This window comes from Miscanthus floridulus, chromosome 19 (genome assembly GCF_019320115.1).
Source record: "Miscanthus floridulus cultivar M001 chromosome 19, ASM1932011v1, whole genome shotgun sequence".
Classification (NCBI taxonomy): Eukaryota; Viridiplantae; Streptophyta; class Magnoliopsida; order Poales; family Poaceae; genus Miscanthus; species Miscanthus floridulus.
The window spans coordinates 109,934,921-109,959,457 of record NC_089598.1 but is presented as its reverse complement, the minus strand read 5'-3'; the positions used below and the strand labels follow the sequence as shown (position 1 = coordinate 109,959,457).

Genomic DNA, 24,537 nt, shown 5'->3' with positions numbered 1-24,537 from the left:
GGTGCATCGTAGAAAAAGCCAGAGCCAAATAAAGCCACGCTGATCTAGGGACTAAAATTTAGTCTTTGTCACATCGAACATTCGGATGGTAACTAAGAGGACTAAATATGAGTTAATTATAAAACTAATTGCACAGATGGAGACTAATTTATGAGACGAATCTATTAAACCTAATTAATTTATCATTAGCATATATTTACTGTAGCACCACATTATCAAATCATAGACTAATTAGGTTTAATAGATTCGTCTCACAAATTAGTCTTCGTCTATGCAATTAGTTTTATAGATAGTCTATTTTTAATACTCTAAATTAATATCAAACATCCTATGTAAACCGCGCTAAAGTTTAGGACACCCGTATGCCGCAAGTATTGCAGCACAAGCATACTGAAGCGGCCACGCTGATGGCACATCTACTCGATTTTATGGAACATATATGCTAATTAATTTGGTCCCGATAATAGTTTAAAAGTTATTTTGTTGACATAGCTAATTAATTCAATATATGTACACAATGATTAACACCTGATCCAGACTATTTAATATGGTAATTAAATTTGGACCGGTTTTGGCTAGGTGGCCCTGTTCGCTTTGCTGAAAATCTATGGTCAAAAATATTGTTCACTGATTTGTTGTGAGAGAAAAATATTGTTGGTTCGCTAAAATAGCACGGCTCATAAGACAAGTGAACATGGCCGAAGACTTTTGTCAAACATTCTTATACCGCGACACGATGACAGTAATTTTTGTCCCATGTTTTTCAAATACTGACATTTGTTTTTCCCGGTTGGATTTCTTTTCCTTTTCTTTTTGAATATAAGGCCCATTTCGTATAGCTCAACTTCACTACTAAAGCTGATTTTTTTTTTTGGAAAACAGCATCAGCAGCTTATTTGGTGAACGGCAAAATAGCTATACATTGTAGACCAAAACAATAAAATGACTGTATTGCCCTTTGCTTTTCTTTTTTCTATTTTTTTCCTCCTTCCTCTATTTTTCGTCGTCTCCTCACATGGTCTCTTTCCTGTCTTCCTGATCGTGAGAGGTCGCCGCGCCGCTACATGCCTACATCGCCAGCGGCAGCCGCACCCACGACGGTCGCGGCCTCTTCCACACCTGCCATGGCAAGCGACGGAGGCTGGAAGGCTGCAGGCACCGAGTCGCCAAGGCCGAGCCATCCAATCCCCTCAGATCCGACTTGCGAGTTGTGACCGGCCGCGCCACCAGCGGCCGTGCTCGCGCGCGCCGGCCGCGCGCACCCCCGGCGACCGTGCTCGCGTGCACCTCGCCGGCCACGGCTGCCCGTGCGTCGGCGGCGGCGCCGGCGCCCCGGTGGCCGTGCCTGCCCTTCCGGCCATGGCTGCGAGCTCGAGCGGCTATGTCCCGGCCCGGCAACCACGCGTGTCCCAGCGGTCCTCTCGGTAGCTGAGCGCGCTCGCTGGCCCCGGCAGCGGTCGTCAAGCACTCGAACGGCGCCCGTTTCTCACGCGTAGCAGCGCCTGCGTCACTGGGCAGAGCTCGTCTTTACACAGCGTGGGGCCCACAAAGTGGCCGGTGAAGCTAGGACGAGCTACTTTTGTCAGTTTCGTCTCAATTTATATCTTTCTAAGAGCCGAAGAAAAACAGCTTTATCTAAAAGCTATTTTAAAAATAAATGTTTAAAAAAAACTTTTCATCCCAACTCATTTCTTCCTGACATGAAAAGAAAAATAGCTTTACCCACAAAGCTATTTTAAAAATAAATATTTGATAAAAAAAACGTGTGCCAGACAGAGACAGGCCCTAAATAAACTCAGGTCTGTTTGGAACTGATGAATACAAAATATAGAAATGGGAAAAAAATGCAGGAACAAGAAAATACAGGAATTAAATGAATGGGTAAAACAGAGGATTGGAAAAACTCAGGAATTTCATTGGAGTTGTGTTTGGAACAAAGGAATTAAAATATCTCAGGAATTTGAGGGAGTTAGAAATAAATCTAAGTGCTTATACTAATGCACAGTGGTTCCACATGCTAGTTATTAAATGTACAGATATTACCTGTTCGCTTGTTGGTTTCAGCCAGCCCAAACCAGCCAGCCAACAGTGTTTTCCTCTCACAATAAACCAGCACCAGCCAGTCCAAACCAGCCCAAAAACCAACCAGCGAACAGGCCGATGGTCTGCTGTGATCCACTCATTTCTTATATTTTTTAATGCCTCGTCAGTGGAGTCATGAAAGGTGGCTCTGGCAGCTCAGGTAGGTACTGTTAACGAGGCTCTAGATCGCTATTAGCCGGTGATCAGGCCATCCTTCACGCGCAGGAAATGTTTCCTTTCCTTCATTTTGCGTAGGAAACGAAGCCTTTGTAAAGGAAAGGGACGCTCAATTTGTGCAATCCAAACACATGGTGACATAAGTAAAATAGAGAAATCTTGTTCGTTTGAAATTCCTACGGCAAAACTCCAATCAAACCTGCCCTCAGTCGGAATTCTTTACCGGCATTATTGTTCCCCGAGAAAGGAAGTGGGAATATGCCTTTCTTCTTCTTGGTCACAAACCACGGGTGGACAACAGCAAGCAGCCAAAGGCACCCACTGGAGCGGCCGTCGCTTTCAATGATACGTGGGCCATACCATTGAATGGGCCTACACGTCATCGACGACTCCTCACCTGGACTGCTGCGCCTCCTGGAAAAGGCAGACGGACAGGTCACCCCCGCACCTCATCCTGGAAGTATTTGATCCCGTAGTTTATTTTTCCTCAAATCACTTTCTCTAGTTGCATTTCGCTTTCTCTCCTTTATTTATTTATTTATTTATAATTATAGCAATAGATAAATCTGCCTTTTTTTTTCCCTCTCTCTCGTGTATCGGCTTTAAAAGCACACAAGGGCTAAAACCCTCTCCACCGTCCGTCCACTCACCCCATATCCGCTTCCTTCGTCTCGAGCATCTCGTCCTCGCTCCTCAACTCGCCATGGGTACTTCCTCGCTCCCGGGTTTCTCCATCTAGTTGCTGGCTTGCTGCTGCTCCCTCCTGCTCCGTGCTCAGATCTGACCAATGGGGTTTTGCTGACTTTTTTTTGATTTTTTTTCTGGATGGATTTCTGATGCAGGCAAGATCAAGATCGGAATCAACGGTGGGTTTGTACCCCCAATCTAGTTCTTCCTTCTCGGTTTGTTGGGTTTGGAGTCATCTGACTGGTTGTCCCTGCGTCTGCGTGTGTGATTACGCTCAGGTTTCGGAAGGATCGGCAGGCTCGTGGCCAGGGTCGCGCTCCAGAGCGAGGATGTCGAGCTGGTCGCCGTCAACGACCCCTTCATCACCACGGACTACATGGTATGCGCCTCGATCTGTTGCGTTTGTTCCGTGCCTCGAGTAGATCTGGTGGTTTACAAGGTTTTAGGGTGGGTTTAGCACCGATCCGTCAGCAAGCATGCTCGGTTCAGTTAATCGTGGCGTTCGGAGTCGTTTGACTTCAATTCTTTACTGGTTCTCTCCGTAGATCTGGGGGTTCTATTGGTTCTGTTGCTCTATTACAGTATCAGCCTGAGGTGTTGTAGATTTGGTGCTTACTTCAGTTTCTGAATTTTGAAAATCTGTGTGCTGCGCTCATGGTTTATGTGCTCCCCATCTTGCGTAGACCTACATGTTCAAGTATGACACAGTGCACGGCCACTGGAAGCACAGTGACATCACACTCAAGGACTCCAAGACCCTCCTCTTCGGTGAGAAGCCGGTCACCGTCTTTGGCATCAGGTACTCCCCTCTCCTGCTTCTTTCATGGATGGGTTGAGTTTGTGTTGAAGCTGTGAGCTAATGTTTGAACTGCGGCGATTCTACAGGAACCCTGAGGAGATCCCGTGGGGTGAGGCTGGTGCTGACTATGTTGTTGAGTCCACTGGTGTCTTCACTGACAAGGACAAGGCTGCGGCTCACTTGAAGGTATAATTGCTGCTTCATGATCCTATGGCTGTTTCAGAATGTTTGCAGGTTGTTTGCATACCATTTTATTCCCAATTCCTGACTATATACATTTGTGTGATCATTTACATGCGGTGGACAAATTGAGTGATGGCTACCTAGTATTTGGGCTTAGCAAATCGTGTCCTAATTTTCACTAGAAAACTTTCTTATTAGTACTGCTTGCATACTCGCAACCTGCAGCCAGGCAGAGCTGCTAATACTAGTACTACTACACTACCTTCTTTAGTATTCAATTGGTCGTATGCTTCTGTAAGCTGTAACTTCCTGAGGTTTTGGTATTGCATAGTGGTTGTCTAATGTTAGTTTTGTTGTTATAAGAAGAGTTACTGGAGTGTTTATAGAGATCTAGAAATTATCAGACAGGATGATTTAGTGTCGTGACTAGGATCTAATACACCCATGTACTTTCTATACTATGCTGCCTTACTTGTCAGATCACCTTGAGCCTTGTAAATTCCCCTGTTAATTTGGATGTTTCTGATAGCTGTATTTTCCTTTTTTTGAATTATTATATAGGGTGGTGCCAAGAAGGTTGTTATCTCTGCCCCAAGCAAAGATGCACCCATGTTCGTTGTTGGTGTCAATGAGGACAGGTACACCTCGGATATTAACATTGTTTCCAATGCTAGCTGCACAACAAACTGCCTTGCTCCCCTTGCCAAGGTGTGTTTCCCCCCCTCTTATTTGGGTGTTCTTTTTAGTTGTCTGCTCTTCTGATGTAGTTTGATTTACTAATGGTGTCTAATGTCATTAATTAGGTCATCCATGACAACTTTGGTATCATCGAGGGTCTGATGACAACTGTTCATTCCATCACTGGTAAGTTTTCTTTGGCTGTCGAGCTATCTCCCCTCCTAGGATTATTGACAAGATACATTTAGTTGGCTGTATAATGACAGTGTAGTACTTATCTGTCAGCCACCCAGAAGACTGTTGATGGACCCTCAGCCAAGGACTGGAGAGGTGGCAGGGCTGCTAGCTTTAACATCATCCCCAGCAGCACTGGTGCTGCCAAGGTATATAATAAATTCAGTAATTCACAATGTTGGACGGAGTGAGCTAATATTTGTTCTTTTTGTAAGTGTTGGTCATTTAGGGTTCGTGAGAGAAAGACACGGGACTTCAACCAAGTTAAGTGCATTAAGGATGAAAGGGAGCACCTCTTGGTGAAGGAGGATGAGATCCGACATCGATGGCAAGAGTATTTTGACAAATTGTTCAATGGTGAGAATATGGACACAACATTTCAGTTGGATGACTCTTTTGATGACATCAATAGGCGCTTTGTGCGGAGAATCCAAGAATCTGAGGTCAGAGAGGCGTTGAAAAGGATAAAAGGAGGTAAGGCGATGGGACCGGATGGTATCCCAATCGAGGTGTGGAGATGTCTCGGGGACATAGCTATAGTATGGCTAACCAAGCTGTTCAACCATATTTTTCGATCGAACAAGATGCCTGATGAGTGGAGGAGAAGTATATTGGTACCGATCTACAAGAATAAAGGGGATATTCAAAGTTGTATGAATTACCGGGGAATTAAGTTGATGAGCCATACTATGAAGCTATGGGAAAGAGTTATCGAGCATTGCTTGAGAGCAATAACGCGGGTCTCTATGAACCAATTTGGTTTCATGTCCGGAAGGTCAACCATGGAAGCCATTTTCTTAGTAAGACAAGTTATGGAGCGGTATAGGGAGAAGAAGAAGGACCTACACATGGTTTTTATTGACTTGGAGAAGGCTTATGATAAAATACTAAGGAATGTTATGTGGTGGGCTTTGGACAAACATAAAGTCCCAACGAAGTACGTCGGGCTCATTAAGGACATGTACAACAATGTTGTGACTAGAGTTCGAACAAGTGATGGAGACACGGATGACTTCCCGATTAGGATAGGACTACATCAAGGGTCAGCTTTGAGCCCTTATTTATTTGCTTTAGTGATGGATGAGGTCACAAGGGACATACAAGGGGACATCCCTTGGTGTATGCTTTTCGCGGACGATGTAGTGCTAGTTGATGAAAGCCGGACAAGAGTGAACCAGAAACTGGAGTTATGGCGGGAGACTTTGGAGTCCAAAGGTTTTAGACTCAGTAGAACTAAAACTGAGTATATGAGATGTGATTTCGGCACTACTACTCGGGAGGAGGAAGATGTTAGTTTGGAAGGTCAAGTAGTGCCTAGGAAGGATACCTTTCGATATTTAGGATCAATGCTACAGAGGGACGGGGATATTGATGAAGATGTTAGCCATAGAATCAAAGCAGGGTGGATGAAGTGGCGGCAAGCGTCTGGTGTCCTATGCGACAAAAGGGTACCACAGAAGCTAAAAGGCAAGTTTTATAGGACGGCGATTAGACCTGCTATGTTGTATGGTGCAGAATGTTGGCCTACGAAAAGACGACATGTTCAACAGCTAAGTGTCGCGGAAATGCGTATGTTGCGTTGGATTTGCGGTCATACAAGAAAGGATCGAGTTCGGAATGATGATATACGTGAGAGATTAGGGGTAGCGCCAATTGAAGAAAAGCTTGTCCAACACCGGTTGAGATGGTTTGGACATGTGCAACGGAGACCTCCAGATGCACCGGTGCGTAGCGGAATCCTAAGCCAGGACAGTAACGTGAAGAGAGGCAGAGGAAGACCGAAGTTGACTTGGGTAGAGGCAATAAAAGGAGACTTGAAAGGATGGAATATACCCAAAGACTTAGCCTTAGATAGGAGTGCTTGGAAGACAGCTATTCACGTGCCTGAACCTTGATTGCTTCTGATGGGTTTCAAGTCTAGCCTACCCCAACTTGTTTGGGACTTAAAGGCTTTGTTGTTGTTGTTGTTGTTGTTGTTTGTAAGTGTTGGTCATTTATTCAGACCGACTTGGCCAGCTGATTGTACTAAATTATTGTTCCGCTGTGTTTTGGTTTCATGTAGCTTCATGAATAAATTTTTAATGCCAATGTATGTGCATTTCATGTAGGTTCTTGTTGCTACATGAGTTATTATATAGCTAATTTTCATAGCCATATGAGCATAGACATAGCTAAATGAGCATTAAGCATTAAAAGGCCTGGTTGATTGCCATCCTAGTTCTAACTGAACCTATACTTCCTCTTTAGTTTGGGTCGTTGTTCACCTCATTTTTCTTTTTCGTGTAAAGTCGATATCCATTCTATTCTGATGATTATAGATGGAATGCTGTATATTGACTTTCAATATTGATGAATTGCAGGCTGTCGGTAAGGTTCTTCCTGATTTGAATGGCAAGCTCACTGGTATGTCCTTCCGGGTTCCCACCGTGGATGTGTCAGTTGTTGACCTCACTGTCAGAATCGAGAAGGGTGCCCCCTATGAGGATATCAAGAAAGCTATTAAGTAAGTGATAAGTCCATTTATATTTTAATATTCAGTCAATGTGCGTGTATTGTTATTTTTAAACCAATGCCTATGAATGTAATAACACTCCTTGTTGGATTTATCTCTACTATCACATTTGATGTTCACTTTTTATGTTTCCTGCATCTTTCTTGATCTTATAGTAGTCTATCCATCTATTTTGGTAAGGATTGATAACAACATTTACTTAATTGCTATTGCTTTACAGGGCTGCTTCTGAGGGCCCACTCAAGGGTATCATTGGCTATGTGGAGGAGGATTTGGTTTCCACCGACTTTGTTGGTGACAGCAGGTATGCCTTTGCTTCTTATCATTTAGGAGCCAACATAACTGATTATTAGGCACACTGTTATGTCGAATTCTGATGGTGTTCTCTGATTCATCTGTCGTTTGTGTAATCTCCTTATTCATTTGTCATTTTGCTGCTTCCACTTAGGTCGAGCATCTTCGATGCCAAGGCTGGTATCGCCCTGAACGATAACTTCATCAAGCTTGTCTCGTGGTACGACAACGAGTGGGGCTACAGCAACCGTGTCGTCGACCTGATCCGCCACATGTTCAAGACCCAGTAGAGATTTTTCTGCTTTCCATCGCATCCCAATGGCCTTGGTCGCTGTCCATCCTGCTGCTTGTCTATGCTGAGAATAAATGTGAATGGTGCCCTCTGGGCGCCCGGTTCATGCTGAGTTCGGACATGTTTTGTGTTTCCATTTCTGCTAGCATCCTGTAACTAATTCGCTAATATGGGACCTGAGTTTAGTTTTTGCTTGTGGGGTTGCAATTTTGTGCTATGCTTAGCTGGTTTGGTTGCATAGATGAGCTGGTCTTTGGGAATAATAGTTTTTGATTCGTCATGTTTCTGTGTTCTTAAATCCTTTGTGTGTTCAATGTTATTTGCAGTGTATTCTCAATTATGTTATCAATTGGTCTTTTTTTTTTGTACTTTTGGTGGTTCCTTTTGTGTGGTAAGCGAGGTGTGAAATGGTGGCCAACGAAGCCGGGCACACTATGGTCTTATGCTGGTGGTTGGAACTTGGAAGAATGAGATTCCTTGACAATTTTCTGCTTTGATTGTTGTGTCTGTATTGTAGTTCTGAATTCTGATCCCATGCCCAGCCTGTGACCGGCTGATTGCAGTGGACCAGTGGTGCTCATTTTGCTGCAGATTCAGGCACTCAGCAAACTCGTTGATTACACAGGTATAAGAAAAGTGCTGTGGGCCGCGATCGCCGAGTGGCAGTGCTACACTACTAATATAAGACGATAATATGACATTGATAAAGCACCAATTTTAATCAGACTGAAGGAAGGCTAGGCCATCATCATTCTTACATCATGCATGACCCTGCGGTCCCAAGCCTTTACAAACTTCATCAACTTTAAAGCAAAAAAACAATTATATTTGCAACTTTTGGTCGGTAAAGAAAACTGTAACCCATTTGAAAGAAAAAAAAATACTGTAGAGGGAAAGAACAGAAACTCTATTGTCTAGTAAAGTAAACATCACAAAAGCTCAACTATTTGGTCCTAACTATGCATAAACACTGGCTTTTGGTTGGGGTTTGTTTTAGCAACTGACCTACAGTAACACAAATTTACAACTTTACTTTATGAAAATAGTACTACCTCGGTCAAAAAGAGAATGGGGATTCTAGATCTGTTCTAAGTTAAACTATTTAAATTTAACTAAGTTTACAAAAAAAATAGTATCAACAACTATGATTCCAAATAGATATTCAAAGGAAATTTATAGCTTAATAAATGTAATGATACTTATTTGATATCATGAATATTATTAGTTAGTAGTTTCAAAAAATCATCAAAGTAAAGATGGTTTGGCTAAACACTCTAAGCTAGAATTGTATTCTTTCTTCGAGGGGGAAAGCAGCTCATACTAAAAATAACTAACATCCCCGCATATTGCTTCACAAAAGCCAATTCGTGTAAGCTTAGTAGATCTTCCATTGAAGAATTGAACAGCGAATTGTTGTAATCAGAGGATTGTGCACAAATAACACCATAGATTGATGTGATACTAAAATTTATCAAACTTTCACGCTCGGCGAACTCGAGACCTTGAAAACATCATTTCCATCAACAAAAGCATGTCTGGGATGCGACATGTACTGCTCATTGAGTCATACTCCTAGTTGCTAATAAGGTAGAAAGATAGATAGACTGTAATCACCCCAGCTGGGTAGATTACATAGAAACCTCCACATCTGCCTTCTCTTCCTTGTTGTTGAGGAAGTTATCATCTTGGTGACTCAACTCACATAGTATCATCCAGACCGAGCTCAGCGAACATCGCCGACCACGTTTCCTTGAAATGCTGCTCCAGTTCGAGCCTCTCGGCGATCATGTCGTCGTCCACCGCGACGAACCCCTTGTCCGCGTACTCCCTGCGCTCACTTCCCTGCACCTCGGATAAGGCGTCCTGGGCGTACTCGTGATCCATGTTATGAACGACGTATAGGAATATGAAGTAAAGAATCAAGCCACAGAGAAGACACACGATTTAACGTGGAAAACCCCTCCGATGTGAAGGGGAAAAACCACGGGCACCAGCCAGCAACAATCTCACTATGTCAAGAGTTTTGGGTTACACGCCTATGGCGGCTTACAAAGGAATCAAGTCTCCACGAAACCCTAGCAAGGGTGTATATACCGTACCGTACCGCGGGGGCTCCGCCCCCCGCACCCCCCGAGCACAGGGGCGAGACCTGATGGGCCGGCTTCAGACTCCGCTACGCTCCCGCCCAAGCCTCCCGCGACGGGCCTCCGCTTCGCTCCGTCAGAAGCCCCGCCTATATCCTGGAGTGAATTTGGAACAACTCCAACACCCCCGCGCCCTCGCGCTCGAGCTCCTCCTTGGTGGTGGAGCTGTCGGCGACCATGTCCTTGTACACACCCGTGGACTCGAAGGGCTTCCATGGCCGAGACAGGATGTAGTTGATCTCGGACTCGGATAGCCTCTTGTAGGCCACCACATATTCCGTCCAACTCATCACCGTCGGACCGTCGTCATCGCCGACGCCGTCAGAATCCTCCACATCGGCTACGGCCTCCGCGTCCTGCGCCACCGCACCAACATACGCCTCCGCGTCGTCGTCCTCCGTGGAAGAAGAGCTCGTCTCCTCTGCAACCTCAACCACTGCTGCCGCAGCGTCCTCCTCCACGCTGTTGCTCTTGGTGGTGCTGTGCATGATCAAAACCTCCACGCTGTTCCTCCTCCGCTACGCTCCGGCCCAAGCCTCCAGCGACGGGCCTCCGCTTTGCTCCGTCAGAAGCCCGGCCTATATCCTAGAGTGAATTTGGAACAACTCCAACAAACTCCACCTTGACACAAATTCATCTTGTATCATAAATCAACCCTTCATCCTGAATATAACAAAGATAGAAAACCACTGATGCCAACAATAGTCTCTTGGACTATCCAATTAAACCAACTAAGCTTGAGCACAGCTCAAACTTAGCAACAGGAACAGGCTTTGTCATCATATCAGCAGGATTATCATGAGTACTAATCTTGCATACCTTCAGCTTACCTTCTTCAATCACATCACGCACAAAATGATACTTGATATCTATGTGCTTAGTTCTCTCATGGAACATCTGATCTTTAGTGAGGTAAATTGCACTTTGACTGTCACAGTGCAAACTTATGCAAGATTCAACTCCACAAAGCTCAGCGTACAAACCTTTCAGCCAAATTAATTCTTTGCACGCTTCACAAATAGCCATATATTCTGCTTCAGTAGTAGACAAAGCAACAACTGACTGTAAAGTAGCCCTCCAACTCACAGCATAACTGCCAACAGTAAACACATAACCTGTAAGTGATCTTCGCCTGTCCAGATCAGCAGCATAATCAGAATCCACATAGCCAATAAGACCATTATCAGTTCTTCCAAACTTTAAACAGGAATCTGCTGTGCCTCTGAGGTACCTGAAAATCCACTGAACTGCCCTCCAATGTTCTTTGCCAGGATTAGACATATATCTACTAACAAGACTCATAGCATATGACAAATCTGGATGAGAGCAAACCATGGCATACATCAAAGACCCAACAGCACTAGAATAAGGAACCCTTGACATATATTCAATCTCTGCATCTGTACTAGGACACTGAGCAACTGACAACTTAAAGTGAGGTGCAATAGGGGTACTAAGAGCCTTAGCATTTTGCATGTTGAAACGCTGAAGAACTTTTTTGATATAATTTTGTTGACTAAGAAATAGCAAACCAGATTTTCTGTCTCTACTAATTTCCATACCAAGAATTTTCTTAGCACTACCAAGATCTTTCATATCAAAACCACTACTCAATAGCTTCTTTAACTTAGTGATTTCAATCTTACTCTTGGCAGTAATCAGCATATCATCAACATATAACAGCAAATATATAGTTGATCCATTAACATGCTTGATATAAACACAGCTATCATACTTAGATCTTTTAAAACTATGTGCTAACATAAATGAATCAAACCTCTTGTTCCACTGATGAGGGGACTGTTTCAAACCATACAAGGATCTCTTCAACTTGCACACATATTTTTCCTTGCCAGGCACTATGAACCCTTCTGGTTGGTCCATGTATATGTCCTCCTCAAGCTCTCCATGCAAAAACGTAGTCTTCACATCTAACTGCTCAAGCTCAAGATCATGTGAAGCAATAATACTAAGGAAAGTACGAATTGAACTGTGTTTTACCACTGGAGAGAACACATCATTATAGTCAACACCCGGAATTTGACTGTAGCCTTTAGCAACTAACCTTGCCTTATACTTTGGAGGCTCGCTTGGAGATAAACCCTCCTTTCTCTTGAAGATCCATTTGCAGCTGATGGTCTTCTTATTCTTAGGCAAAGGTACAATCTCCCATGTACTGTTCTTCTCAAGAGACTGCATCTCCTCATGCATAGCAGAAATCCAATTCTCAGTATCACCATAACGAATAGCTTCTTTATAGGTTGCTGGCTCATGAACATTCTCCACCTGTTCAGCACAACTCAAAGCATATTAAGACAAATTACACTCTTCAATAAGACGCTTAGGAGGTGCAATTGTCCTTTTTGACTTGCGTTGAGCAATAGGTAAATCCTCCTCTAACTGCAAAATAGGAGGAGTTTGTTGAACATCATCATGAGCATCATCCTCAGCAACATCATTATCATGGTCACCATGCTCATCAACAGGCTCCACCTGCACACCTGTATCATCATCAACATGCTCCACCTGCATGCGCATACGCTGCAGCTCTTTTTCTGGAACATGATCTGAGGGCAAACTGTCAGTAAACATCACAGATTCATTGAAAACAACACTCCTGCTCATAAAAGTCTTTCCTGTTTCAGGATTCCACAATTTATAGCCTTTGACTCCCGAACTATAACCAAGGAAAAGACACTTAACAGCTCTAGGCTCTAATTTTTCATTATCAACATAAGCATAAGCAGTGCATCCAAAAACTTTCAACTGTGAATAATCAGCAGGCGTACCAGACCATACCTCAATGGGAGTTCTTTTATTTAGTAGAATAGAAGGCGACATGTTTATCAAGTAACAGGTAGTATTAGCAGCTTCAGCCCAAAAATGCTTGCTCATCCTGGCATTAGACAACATGCAACGGGCCTTGGACATGATGGTTCTGTTCATGCGTTCGACCACACCATTCTGTTGTGGAGTATGGGGTATGGTGTGATGCCTAACAATGCCTTTCGATCTGCAATAATCATTAAATTCATGCGAACAAAATTCTCCACCATTATCAGTACGAAGCAATTTTACCTTCCTTTCAGTTTGCCTTTCTATCATTACTTTCTAGTCCTTAAAAGCAGCAAAAGTATCATATTTCTATTTCAGAAAATAAGGCCAAACCCTTCTAGAGTAATCATCAATAATTGTAAGCATGTAACGAGCACCACCAAGTGAGGACTTACGGGAAGGACCCCATAAATCAGTATGAACATAATCAAGAGTACCTTTAGTGGTGTGAACAGAAGTATTGAAATATACCCTTTTATGCTTCCCGAAAATACAATGCTCACAAAACTTTATTTTACTCGAAGTGCAGCCATCCAGCAGGTTTCTCTTCATCAATTCTGTCATACCATGGTGACTCATATGTCCCAAACGCATATGCCAAAGGTTAGTTTTACTAGGTTCATCATTAGTAATAGCAGCAACAGCGGAATCAGAACCAGGTAAAGTACACCCTCTAAGGACATATAACTTTGCAGAATTAAGATTACCTTTCAAGCAAACAAGAGAACCTTTTGATACCTTCAGAACGCCATCTGAACCGGAACATTTGTAACCTTCTGCATCAAGCGTGCTCAATGAGATAAGATTTCTGGACATCTCTGGTATATACCTGACGTTTTTCAGCGTGCGTGTCATGCCATCATCAGTCTTGATCTGAACTGATCCAATCCCCACAATGTCACACGGGTTATCATCTCCCATCCGCACAACATCCCCTTTCTGCACAGGCTTATACGAGCTAAACCAATTTCTGTTAGTGCAAATATGAAATGAACATGCGGAATCGAGAATCCATTCATCATGACCAACAACACAACCAGCAAATACTACCAGACAATCTCCAGAATCATCAGACGCAGCAGCAGCAACAGAGACCTTACCAGCCGACTTGTTTTTCCTCTTCTCCTTATTCTGTACTTTTCTGCAATCATCAACATTATGATTTGTCAGCTTGCAATAAACACAGAACTTTTTATTACCATGCGGCTTGGACTTTGAACGGCCTCTCCTTTCGTAGTTCTTTCTACCATCATTGCCATCATTGGAGGATCTATTTTCAGTTCTGCCTCTCACATGCAAAGCATCGCCCTTGGAGGACGACGTCCCGTCATTCTGCACCATGCCTCTCATCTTCTCCCTAGACTGGAGAGCCTCATAAACTTCCTTTAGGGTTAGTTCATCACGGCTCAAAAGTATGGTGTCACGAAAATTTGCATACGAATTTGGCAAAGAACATAGCAGTAAAAGACCTAAGTCCTCATCATCATACTTCACCTCCATCGACACTAGGTCGGCGACGATCTTCTTGAATTCAGCGATGTGGCTCATCACTGAATCCTCCTCCTTCATCTTCAGGGTGAACAGCTTCATCTTCATCTGCATCTTACTGGTTAGATCCTTGGACATACAGATCGATTCCAGTTTCAGCCATAGTTCTACAGCAGTTTTCTCTTTCAGACACTCCTGCAAAATATCATTATGAAGATGCAACTGAATTAGGGCGAGCACCTTCTGATCCTTGCGGATCTCTTCTGGAGTCCACTCGGCCTTCCTCTTTCCAAAACTATCTAGCGCCTCATCATAGTCATGAGTCTACGCCAGAATCCCCTGCATCTTGACTTGCCATAGCAAGAACTGCGTGTCGTAGTTCAGCAGTGGAAGATCGAACTTCATCGACGTCGTCATGAACCCTAACAGCAACCAAAGCTCTGATACCACTTGTTATGAACGACGTATAGGAATATGAAGTAAAGAATCAAGCCACAGAGAAGACACACGATTTAACGTGGAAAACCCCTCCGATGTGAAGGGGAAAAATCACGGGCACCAGCCAGCAACAATCTTACTATCTCAAGAGTTTTGGGTTACACGCTTATGGCGGCTTACAAGAGAATCAAGTCTCCACGAAACCCTAGCAAGGGTGTATATACCGTACCATACCGCGGGGGGGCTCCGCCCCCCCCGCACCCGCTGAGCACAGGGGCGAGACCTGATGGGCTGGCTTTAGACTCCGCTACGCTCCCGCCCAAGCCTCCGGCGACGGGCCTCCGCTTCGCTCCGTCAGAAGCCCGGCCTATATCCTGGAGTGAATTTGGAACAACTCCAACAACCCGCGGCCTCGCGCTCGAGCTCCTCCTTGGTGGTGGAGCTGTCGGCGACCATGTCCTTGTACACACCCGTGGACTCGAAGGGCTTCCGTGGCTGAGACAGGATGTAGTTGATCTCGGACTCGGATAGCCTCTTGTAGGCCACCACGTATTCCGTCCAACTCATCACCGTCGGACCGTCGTCGTCGTCGTCGCCGACGCCGTTAGAATCCTCCACATCGGCTACGGCCTCCGCGTCCTGCGCCACCGCACCAACATACGCCTCCGCGTCGTCGTCCTCCATGGAAGAAGAGCTCGTCTCCTCTGCAACCTCAACCACTGCCGCCACAGCGTCCTCCTCCACGCTGTTGCTCTTGGTGGTGCTGAGCATGATCAAAACCGTAGCTCCTCGTCGATCGTCGGTGGATCTGCCGCCGCCGCGCCGCGCCTCGCCTCCTCGCGGAGAGATTTTTTTTGAGGGATAGTATAGTATATTTCGTTATTGCAAAAGGAGAGTACATATATGAGTGCTCCAAGGATGCATGCATGGTTCCCAGTCGAATTCTAACTCTAGCTGGGAATCTATCAGCCGGTTAATTTCCTCTGCTCGGAATCGTCCCCGGACACGTCCGGGACACCCTCTTTCGTCCCAATTCACGTTTTGGTTTGGAAAAATGTGGCGTGAGTACATACAGAATTGGAAAAATGTATCGGAAGGCCAGGCAGCTGTTACCACGACTCCACGAGCTACCGATCTCGTGGATTTTAATTGGGACTTGGAAGTAGAGAATTGGAGCTAGAAGATACCGTACTGCTACGGCCTATGAATCTTACTTACTTAAGGGGTGTTGGAGACTGCTTCTGTTCCCGTTTTTGCAACTTCATTCTACTAACTCTACTGTGGAGTGCTCTACTATAGAGTTTGTGGAGCAGATGGTATTGTTTGGCACTCAGCCTAGCTCTAGCTCCAGAAATATATTGTTTTCATGCCAATGGTCTATTATACCCCTGATTAAAATTGCACTTAACGTATATGCACTGTATGTTCCCTGCGTGTAGGCTGATTGTAATGTGTATTCGTACCAATTAGTTACGTGAGTTTGGAACAAAACAAGAAAAAGAAAGGAACAAATAGATCCGTCCTGGCTGCCATGGGCCTCCAGCCTATGGTGATGGATGCAGTTCATCCGATCGTCGCCGGCTGCAGATATTCCTTGAGCAAAGACATGGTGTGCAGCTCAGGAGGGCGACAGAGATGGACTGGTCAGCAGCGAGCAATGGCGGCGCGATGTCCAGGTCGAGCGACTTGAAGCGGCGGGCCATGCGGCATGCGAACGAGAGGCGTGCCGATGGAGGGAGAAAGCGAATGGATGCATTAATGAGCGGTAAGTGTGTAATTTTTTCACAACTCCACGAAGCACAGAAGGTTAAATCCTGAAGTACCTCTTGACGTGCTTCATAAAAAAAATGTGGAGTTAGCCTCTAACTTCACATTTTGCTTGGAGGGGAGTTCTTGGAGCCGAAGGTGTTTGGCAACGCAGAGCTGGAGCAGAACTACAAAAACGAAAGCGAAGCAGTCCTAAACACCCCGTTAGACCATCATGCGCATTTCGCAAGCACGCCGCCCTCGTCCTATATTGTTCTTCGTTGAGCGGAGGTTATTGTGCAAGAAGCAATCACGTACATATCCAATTTTCAAGCGGAAATGCTATGGTGGACGTCCGATCGTCCGGACCCTCCCATTCGTGGGCCGCAACATCAGCCCAATGGTCCAATAGTCGTAGCCTCTCATTCACTCGTCCCTAACCGTAACCTGTTGTCTCCATTCTCTGGAACAAATCACCGCAGCTCGAGCAGTCATAACGGACCATGGTCCGTCGTGCCGCCTCGGTGTTCTCCACGGCAGCCAAGGGCTCGACGGCCAGCATCTCCTCCGTGCTCGAGAGCGGCTGCCTGCCTTCCTCCCTCTCCATCGCGCCTCCGGCCCGCCTCGACCTTCTCCATCGAAGCAGCGACAGCTCGCGCCAGACCGCCATGGCCTTCTCCATCGGTGCAGCGATAGCTCGTGCTAGCACGAGATCAGAAACGTCACCATCCACCTCGCCCGTCGCGGAAGGGAGGCATGTGCCTGTGCCTGGGAGGCATGTGCCTGCAACTACGCCTATGGTCCCATCCATCTCGCGCCATCAGCGGGAAGGGGAGGCCTGCTCCACCGCAGTTCTCCACCAGGTAGGCCATGACAATCGGCAACGCTGTGTTTCAAGTGTTTCAGTGCGTTTCAGACATGTGCAAGCCTATGTTTCAAATGTTTCAGTTGTGTCAGATGTATGTTTCAAGTGTTTCGTACAAATGTTGCAAAAGTAGATCAGGATGTTGCATATATTGCAATGGTTGTACACGTATGTTGCAAGCATCTGTTCCCACTGTTTTATCTGTTTCCAGACGTATGTTGTAAGTGTGTTTATCTGGATGTTGCATATGTTTTATATATATGTTTCAAGTGTTTTATCTGGATGTTGCATAATATTTGCGATAGTTTTTCAGGTGTTTTTGTAAGTGTTTTAGAGACATGTTTCAAGTGTTTCATCTATCTTCTTTTGTATGTTGTAAGTGTTATATCTGAATATTTTAAAAATAGATCAGGGATATTATACATGGGATGTACGTGGGAAGAGAGAGGTTGCGCGAGCGGTCCCCAAGCGTGGTCTGGCGGCGCGGGCGAAGTCTGGGTGGCAGGGCCTGCTGCTAGGCGCTCGCTCGCAAATCTGGACATCGTCCGACGCTAGTGCCTCTGATTAGACATCTGGGCGCCAGCAAGTTCTCGTGAAAAAAATCGCGTACAAATCCAATTTTCACGATCAGTACGTGGACACATGTCAATTCGAATAGTTCATTTTCGATATACCCATCGTGAATCGGATGGACACGTGTATCCTCCTCCCATGTCCTCGCTCGACGAACGCACGGCCACTGGCCACAGCACAGCCCACAGCAGGATAGGGACAGGGGAGGCCGTGACCCTGTTCGCTGGATCGTTTTTGTGGCTTAAAAGTTGACTGATATTATTTTATTGTAAAAGAAAAATACTGTATCATGATTGATAAGCGAAACTGATGCGATCGAGCGAACCTGCGCTTTCTCTTGCCCATGGGCCGCGTCCCGCTGCGCCGCGTTTCCGCGTTCCGTCCCGCCCGGCGCCCGGATTGTGGTCCGGACTCCGGAGGCATTAGGCAAGACGACGGCGGTCAGCAGGCGCGCCTCGTTTGCTGGGAAATGGGATCGGAAACGTGAACCGCGTGGCCCGCGCCCGGCTGGTCCTGCTCGTCTGGATGCCACCGCCCACCGCGACGCGATCCAAACCCGATCTCTATCCAGCGAATCCAGCTGCCGGCGTTTGCGTTTGCGTTTGCGTGCGTGCGCGTCTGGTGGGTGGTGTGGGCCGGTGGCTGTGATTGCCTGCAACTGCCAGATTGGAACGGTCGCGTCGGGTCGGCTTCCCAGCGTGGACCAGGCTGGGGACTCCAGCGCCGCGGCGGCGGGCCGGTTGGGACTTGGGGTGGGTTGGTCCGTTGGTGTAGTGTTACATTTCGTGTGTGCGCCCAGAGCAAAGCCGAGGCCCAGACCAAAACCCACAGATATTTGAATGTTTCGTTTGCATGAACTCCCTTTTCTTCTGCTTCTTTGCATCTGGTTGTAAATTACAAATATATTTTATAAATAAAAAAAACAAAAGGTAGTAGATTATCCATGTCGCAAGTGCTTGGTACCGAATTCTCTACATAGCCGTGACCATGATTCATTGATTCTACAAGTACACGGTTACTTGGCCTGGAACTGAAGAAATTGCACGTGATCCCGTGTACCTACTGCCTACTCGTTCCATTCCATACTATGCCCCCATTCGCTTAACTTATCCGTTGTACCTTTTCAATAAAATAATAATATTTTTTTTCTCATAATAAATCAACATCTATCATTTTTCCAATCAGCCAAACAGAGCCTACGAATGAAAAAACCAAGGCCATTCTCAATGAACTTTGAAAATGGCTAGCAAAAGTCCCCCCCCCCCCCCCCCCCCCCCCCCACACACACACACAACGCGGCAAAGGGGATTAGGGGAATCCATTTTCCAAATTTATTTTTCCAAGTCCAAGTCCAAATCCAAAATTATATCCAGAGAGAAAAGAAAACCGTCTCCCTTTTATTCCTCTTTTATCCTTGCTTCGCGTCTTCTTCCTCCCCAAGGCTTCGGCCCTCGCCTACACGCCTCCGCATATAGGCACCGTCGCCCCCTCGCCTTTCCCAAATTAGCGCCACTGCCACCTCTTCCAATCTCGCCGGGAACGAAGCCGAGCCGCCCGAATCGCCCTCCGTCCACCCACCCGACCATATAGCCCGGCCCCGGACCGCCCCCCACCGGCTCGCGCCCCCGACCCCTCCGCCGCCGCCTCCCGGTCCGCCGCCGCGTCGCGTGGGGGGAGGAGGAGATGGCCGCCGCCGCCGTCGCCTGCAGGCGCGCGCTGCTCCTGCACGGGCACCAGCAGTGGCCGCAGCGGTGTGCGGCGGCCGCGCCCTGCCCCCGCACCATCTCGCAGCTCGTCAAGACCAACGGCCGCCGCGCCTTCCTCGTCGACACCCTCGCCCTGGTAAGCCTAGCCTCCGGGGTCTCCTATCTTACTCCCGTTCCGTTTCGGCTTCCGCCAATGCCCGAGAGGTGTTCGGCGGAATGCTCCGGCGAGTTGCTGATGCGGGTGCGCCTGCTCGCCGGGATGATGGTGTCGCTCGCAGGTCAGGAAGCTGGAGTCGCAGGGCGTGCCCACCAAGCAGGCGGAGGCGATCACCTCGGCGATCACGGAGGTCCTCAACGACAGCCTCGAGAGCATCTCCGAATCCTTCGTCTCCAAGGCCGAGATGCAGAAGGTAAAACGCTTTGACATTGCGCGGCGGATTTCTTCTTGGTTGGTTAATTTTCTTCCTCATTTGCTGGTCTTGCTTGGCTTTTTGCAGAGTGAGATGCTGCAGGAGGCCAATATCTCCAAGTTCAAGTCGCAAGTGCAGAGCTCGCAGGTATTGTTCGAAGCTAAAATGTTGGCCATGAGAAGTAGCTGTCGCTGGATTTTCATTGAACTAAATTTGGGACCTTGTACATGTTCGACATAAACTGTTGCTGGCTTAAAATTGAAATTGGTTGCATAGCTCTTACTCTGTGTTTTTAGGCCTTTTGGGGTGAAGGCACTTAGCATTGCTTCCTCTCTGGTTTGTTTTAGATTGTTCATTTGAGCAGTACTGGGATGATTGAATGAATGTTTGTACAAGCTGATTTAGAGCTGCTGCTCATTAACATGATGGGGCTATTAGTTTGTGGAATAGATGTGTGCGAATGGTCAATGGAGATTATGGGTTGAGATCACCCATTTGAAACAGCCATTTATCTGTGCCTTTTTGGGTATCAGATTATTGTGGGTGTTATGTCTTGACCATTTTGATCATCTTAAGTACAGTCAGTGAGATTGGTACATTTTGCTCGCATGTCTTAACACTTGACCTTTTATTTTGAGTTAACATCAGTGGTCTGAGCTTTCCTTGTAGAAGTTATTCTCAAATCATCAAGTTACTTTAGTTCAGACTTACCAGATGTACTGCTTGCCTTGTATTGGTTACAGCACCCTTTCTCAAATCAGCTTACATCCGTGTGAAATGTTAGTGTGGTACCCACAGTAATGGATGGATGTATTGTACCTATCTGAGCCTTTGGACAAATGTCTTATACCTTATACCCTGGGTATGCCAGCAGTAAAGTCGGGGAGGAATAGAATAATCTTCCTTTTCAAAACTATTATTAGTACTATAACACGGACATGCATGTTTGAATTACTTAAGTTCACTTTTATGTATGCATCGCACCACTTCTTATTTCAACAGTTAGTTTCATGCTTGCGACTTGTTGGTTCCATATCCATAGGCACTTCTAGAAGCTAGTGCCTGCGTTTTTAGAGTTTCCTACCATGTCATATACAATCCATAGATTGTCTTTGCTATGCAGAAGAGAATTCTGTTCTCATACATTATATTCTTATCTAATAAAATATTTATTGGTACTTTCAAATAGTTCCAATCAATGAAAAACAAGGCGCGATTCCGCGCTCGCCTAGGCGCGCTTCAGCGCTGGGCGGAGGGGTAACGCCTCTCCTAGGGGGATAAGCGGAGAATAGGCGCCGTGCCACCAGATCCAGAGCCGCGCCGCCCGAGGGAGGGAGCTGCGCCGCCGGATCCATTGCCGGGCCGCTTCCTCCGGGCCTCCCTCCCAATCCCATCAGATGCGCATCCGTTTGAAGGAGAGGGGAAGGGAGTAGAAAGGAAAGGCAGGCCTTGGGTCGTGATGGCGTGGGGGTGCGAGGCGAAGCTGCGGCAACGCACGAAGGCTGAGCCTGCGGCCTGCCTGCCTGCAGCCGGCCTCCACGAGAGAGAGAGAGAGAGAGAGAGGTCACGGGAAAGAAGGGAGAAGAAGGTCACGGGAAAGAAGACGGACTGCTCGGGCTGCAGATGAGATGTGGATAAGACCGAGCGATTTTGCGACTTGCCCCTCCACTCTGTAAAAAATTTCAGCAAATTTTCTTGCTATGATTTCCTTTACTGATTTCTTACATTCTAGTCCCTAGAACTTCTATTTTTTCACAAGATACCATGCTGTAGGAACTTCTATTTATTCAGCATTTCAGCAACTACATTTATATATTTATTCAGCTATACATGCTGAATGCAAATTTATCAAAACGCCTAGAAAAACGCCTTGAAACGCCTAGGCCTGCCTAGGCGCGCCTAGGCGCTAGGCGATGGGTCACCGCCTAGAAACCGCCTAGCGCCTACAAAAACATTGGTTCCAATGTCAAGCACAAACAAATGCTTAGTAATTGGAACACAATAGAATCTTCAATTTTTTGCCACAGGAATTGCAAATCCAGTCTACCGTTTTTTAATAATAATGTTTTGGAAAATAGTCTTGAGAAACGTTAGTGTTGGGTTAAGTTAATCCCTACTCCCTATCCAATTGAGTAGCAGATATTTTAATATTTTATTGCGTGCTGTGAACTTCAAGATGTCTTACTGATTGTGTTCATTGGCTGGACTTGCCAACTTGTTATCTAATGTTCCGTTCATCTTTTCATGTGTTATTGTTGAGATAGACTGGATACTTGTTTTTTGGGGTTCTTGATCTCCTAGATGTATAGGAGGATCATTTTGTTCTGCTCATCTGCAATCTTATGGAACTATTACAATTGTTTCAGCTACCTGTCATGTTTGCACTGAACTATCCATTATCTAGTTTGGAGGACCATTCTGACGCATTTTCGAGAGAACATACTCATAACCCTCTTTCAGAGAGAGGAGCTCCAGAAATTCTGCCTCGGATTTAAGAGCCAGGAGCTGCATATCTAATACTCTGTTTTGTATGTATGATGCTAGGTTTTTCTCACTTAGATGGGAGTTGGGAGCAAAAGGCATTGTTGTTGTTGTGTGCTCTGCAATGTTTTAGCTGAACCTAAGACTTCAGAACTGTAGATTTCAATCTGATAATTGAAATCTTACCTAAAAATAGTTCTTGCTTTTTGTGTGCAATGTGTTTGCATGGATTTCAGTTCACATGTCCTCGTCTTGCTGCTTTTCTCTTTACAGTTTCAGTATTCAAAACTGTTGTCTTGAGTACTTCGTCATGTACTTATTCTTATTTATAATGATTATTACAATGGCCAATCACTTACAAAGGTCCTTTCCTTTCTGTAGGAAAACCATTTCTCTTTGTTACAGCGGGAGACAGAGAAACTTCGTGGAGATATTGATAAGATGAGAAGTGAACTGAAGTCAGTATTAAGTTCAAGAACTGTTTATATCAGGAATCTGAATGAACATATACTCAGTCTAATTGTTCATTATGTGAATCAGGTATGAGATTGACAAGGTCACTGCTGGGCAGCGGTTGGATCTGAACCTTGAAAGAGGGTAAGGTCATTTGTCTCTATTTAGATACGCTCTCTGCACTGTTCAGTTCTTTTCCCGTTATCTGGCTACCACCTGCACTTATCACTAAAACACAAGAATCAATACTTTCTACAGATTTGTGTATCGAACAAACAGCACAAAGAATGAATAACTCGCTCATTATAAAGGAAGTTATAGTATTGACTTTGGCTATGATTATGGTTCTCAGGAATCTGAATGAACATATACTCAGCTTATTTTAATTATCATTGCTCAACTTTGCATATGAAAAAGCATTCATGTTCAGGTTTTAAAGTTTGTAATGATGGTTTGGCCTTGCGCCTTTGGTTGAGATGCTCATAGTTCTCTCTTAGATGCAACCATCTGTTGGTTAGCAGTGTACAGAATGTTTAGATCATGAACACATAATGACATGACATGTGCGCTATATTCTCTAGTGGTGTCTTGCACGTGGTCTTAATGTAATGGAAAAACTTACCTTTATAGAACATCTTCAGATGAATGTCGCTGCTAACTGGCAGAATGTTGATGCTCTTATCCAGTCTCCCTTAAGCCTTTTGAAGGAATCTTTATAGTCCCTTCTGATGAGTTACACTTTGCACTAATGTCATAGTTCTGAATCACTGAACGGTGATAGGTCTTTTCTTTAGTATCATGCCTTTTGCGGTTAAACTGCCTTGTGTTGTGTGTGATTATGAAACTTGATTGAAACACTGCTCCAGGCGCATACGTGATGAACTTGCCAATCAGAATGAGGAAACTACTGAACTTACCACAAAGCTTGACAAGGTGAGTGGCAGTAAACTAAGGCTTGCTTTCCGTATCATCTTTTAACATCAGAGACCAACTGAAATGTTTTGCCACCATATGCAGGAAATTCACTCACTGAAGGCCCAGTTGGAGGCAGCAAAGTATGATGTCATCAAGTACTGCATAGGTACCATTGTTTCGATCTCAGCCGTCGGCCTCGCCGTTCTCCGCATCGTGATGTGAAGGCAGCACAGCAAGCAAATACATTCTTTCATTTACCCATATTCGTCGTCCGTGGAAACCCGGTAGAAGAGGATGATAGGTTCTGATTCTGTTCCTAGTTTTTAGAGACAAAACGTGCTCGGGTGGGGGGGGGGGGGGGGGGGGGGGGGTGGGGGGGGGCGGGGGGGGGATGTTGTAACACCTGGTAGTAGGGAGATGTTACTCAAACTTGTAAAGTAGATGGCCCGTGGAAGAAATGCTTCCGAAATGATTCTTTACCTGTGATCAGTACCTTAACATGCGGCTTCTCCTGCCCCGCTGAAGCCACTTTTACTGCGGGACTC

The 24,537-nt window shown here is 45.6% G+C and overlaps 2 protein-coding genes across 2 annotated transcripts; both read left to right on the top strand.

Moving 5' to 3' along the window:
- Positions 1-2,836: 2,836 nt before the first annotated feature.
- On the top strand, positions 2,837-8,218 carry LOC136529883 (glyceraldehyde-3-phosphate dehydrogenase 1, cytosolic-like). Its single transcript, XM_066522931.1, has 11 exons — positions 2,837-2,966; positions 3,102-3,125; positions 3,225-3,325; positions 3,630-3,745; positions 3,832-3,931; positions 4,490-4,636; positions 4,732-4,792; positions 4,892-4,989; positions 7,201-7,343; positions 7,573-7,656; positions 7,801-8,218. The coding sequence occupies exons 1-11, from the start codon at positions 2,963-2,965 to the stop codon at positions 7,934-7,936; spliced, it is 1,014 nt and encodes a 337-aa protein (XP_066379028.1). The 5' UTR covers positions 2,837-2,962; the 3' UTR covers positions 7,937-8,218.
- Positions 8,219-19,464: 11,246 nt separating this feature from the next.
- Positions 19,465-24,331, top strand: LOC136527781 (protein FMP32, mitochondrial-like). The gene is made up of 7 exons (XM_066520620.1): positions 19,465-19,869; positions 20,012-20,143; positions 20,231-20,290; positions 23,006-23,082; positions 23,165-23,221; positions 23,944-24,010; positions 24,095-24,331. The coding sequence occupies exons 1-7, from the start codon at positions 19,711-19,713 to the stop codon at positions 24,212-24,214; spliced, it is 672 nt and encodes a 223-aa protein (XP_066376717.1). The 5' UTR covers positions 19,465-19,710; the 3' UTR covers positions 24,215-24,331.
- The last annotated feature ends 206 nt before the right edge of the window (positions 24,332-24,537 follow it).

Excerpts from the sequence above, each read along its gene's own strand:
- LOC136529883 (XM_066522931.1), top strand. Across the intron at positions 3,326-3,629 it reads TCATCACCACGGACTACATG|ACCTACATGTTCAAGTATGA; the intron begins GTATGCGCCTCG and ends CATCTTGCGTAG. Across the intron at positions 4,990-7,200 it reads GCAGCACTGGTGCTGCCAAG|GCTGTCGGTAAGGTTCTTCC; the intron begins GTATATAATAAA and ends GATGAATTGCAG.
- LOC136527781 (XM_066520620.1), top strand. The coding sequence starts at position 19,711 with ATGGCCGCCGCCGCCGTCGCCTGCAGGCGCGCGCTGCTCCTGCACGGG. Across the intron at positions 23,083-23,164 it reads AAGATGAGAAGTGAACTGAA|GTATGAGATTGACAAGGTCA; the intron begins GTCAGTATTAAG and ends TATGTGAATCAG. Across the intron at positions 23,222-23,943 it reads GATCTGAACCTTGAAAGAGG|GCGCATACGTGATGAACTTG; the intron begins GTAAGGTCATTT and ends ACACTGCTCCAG.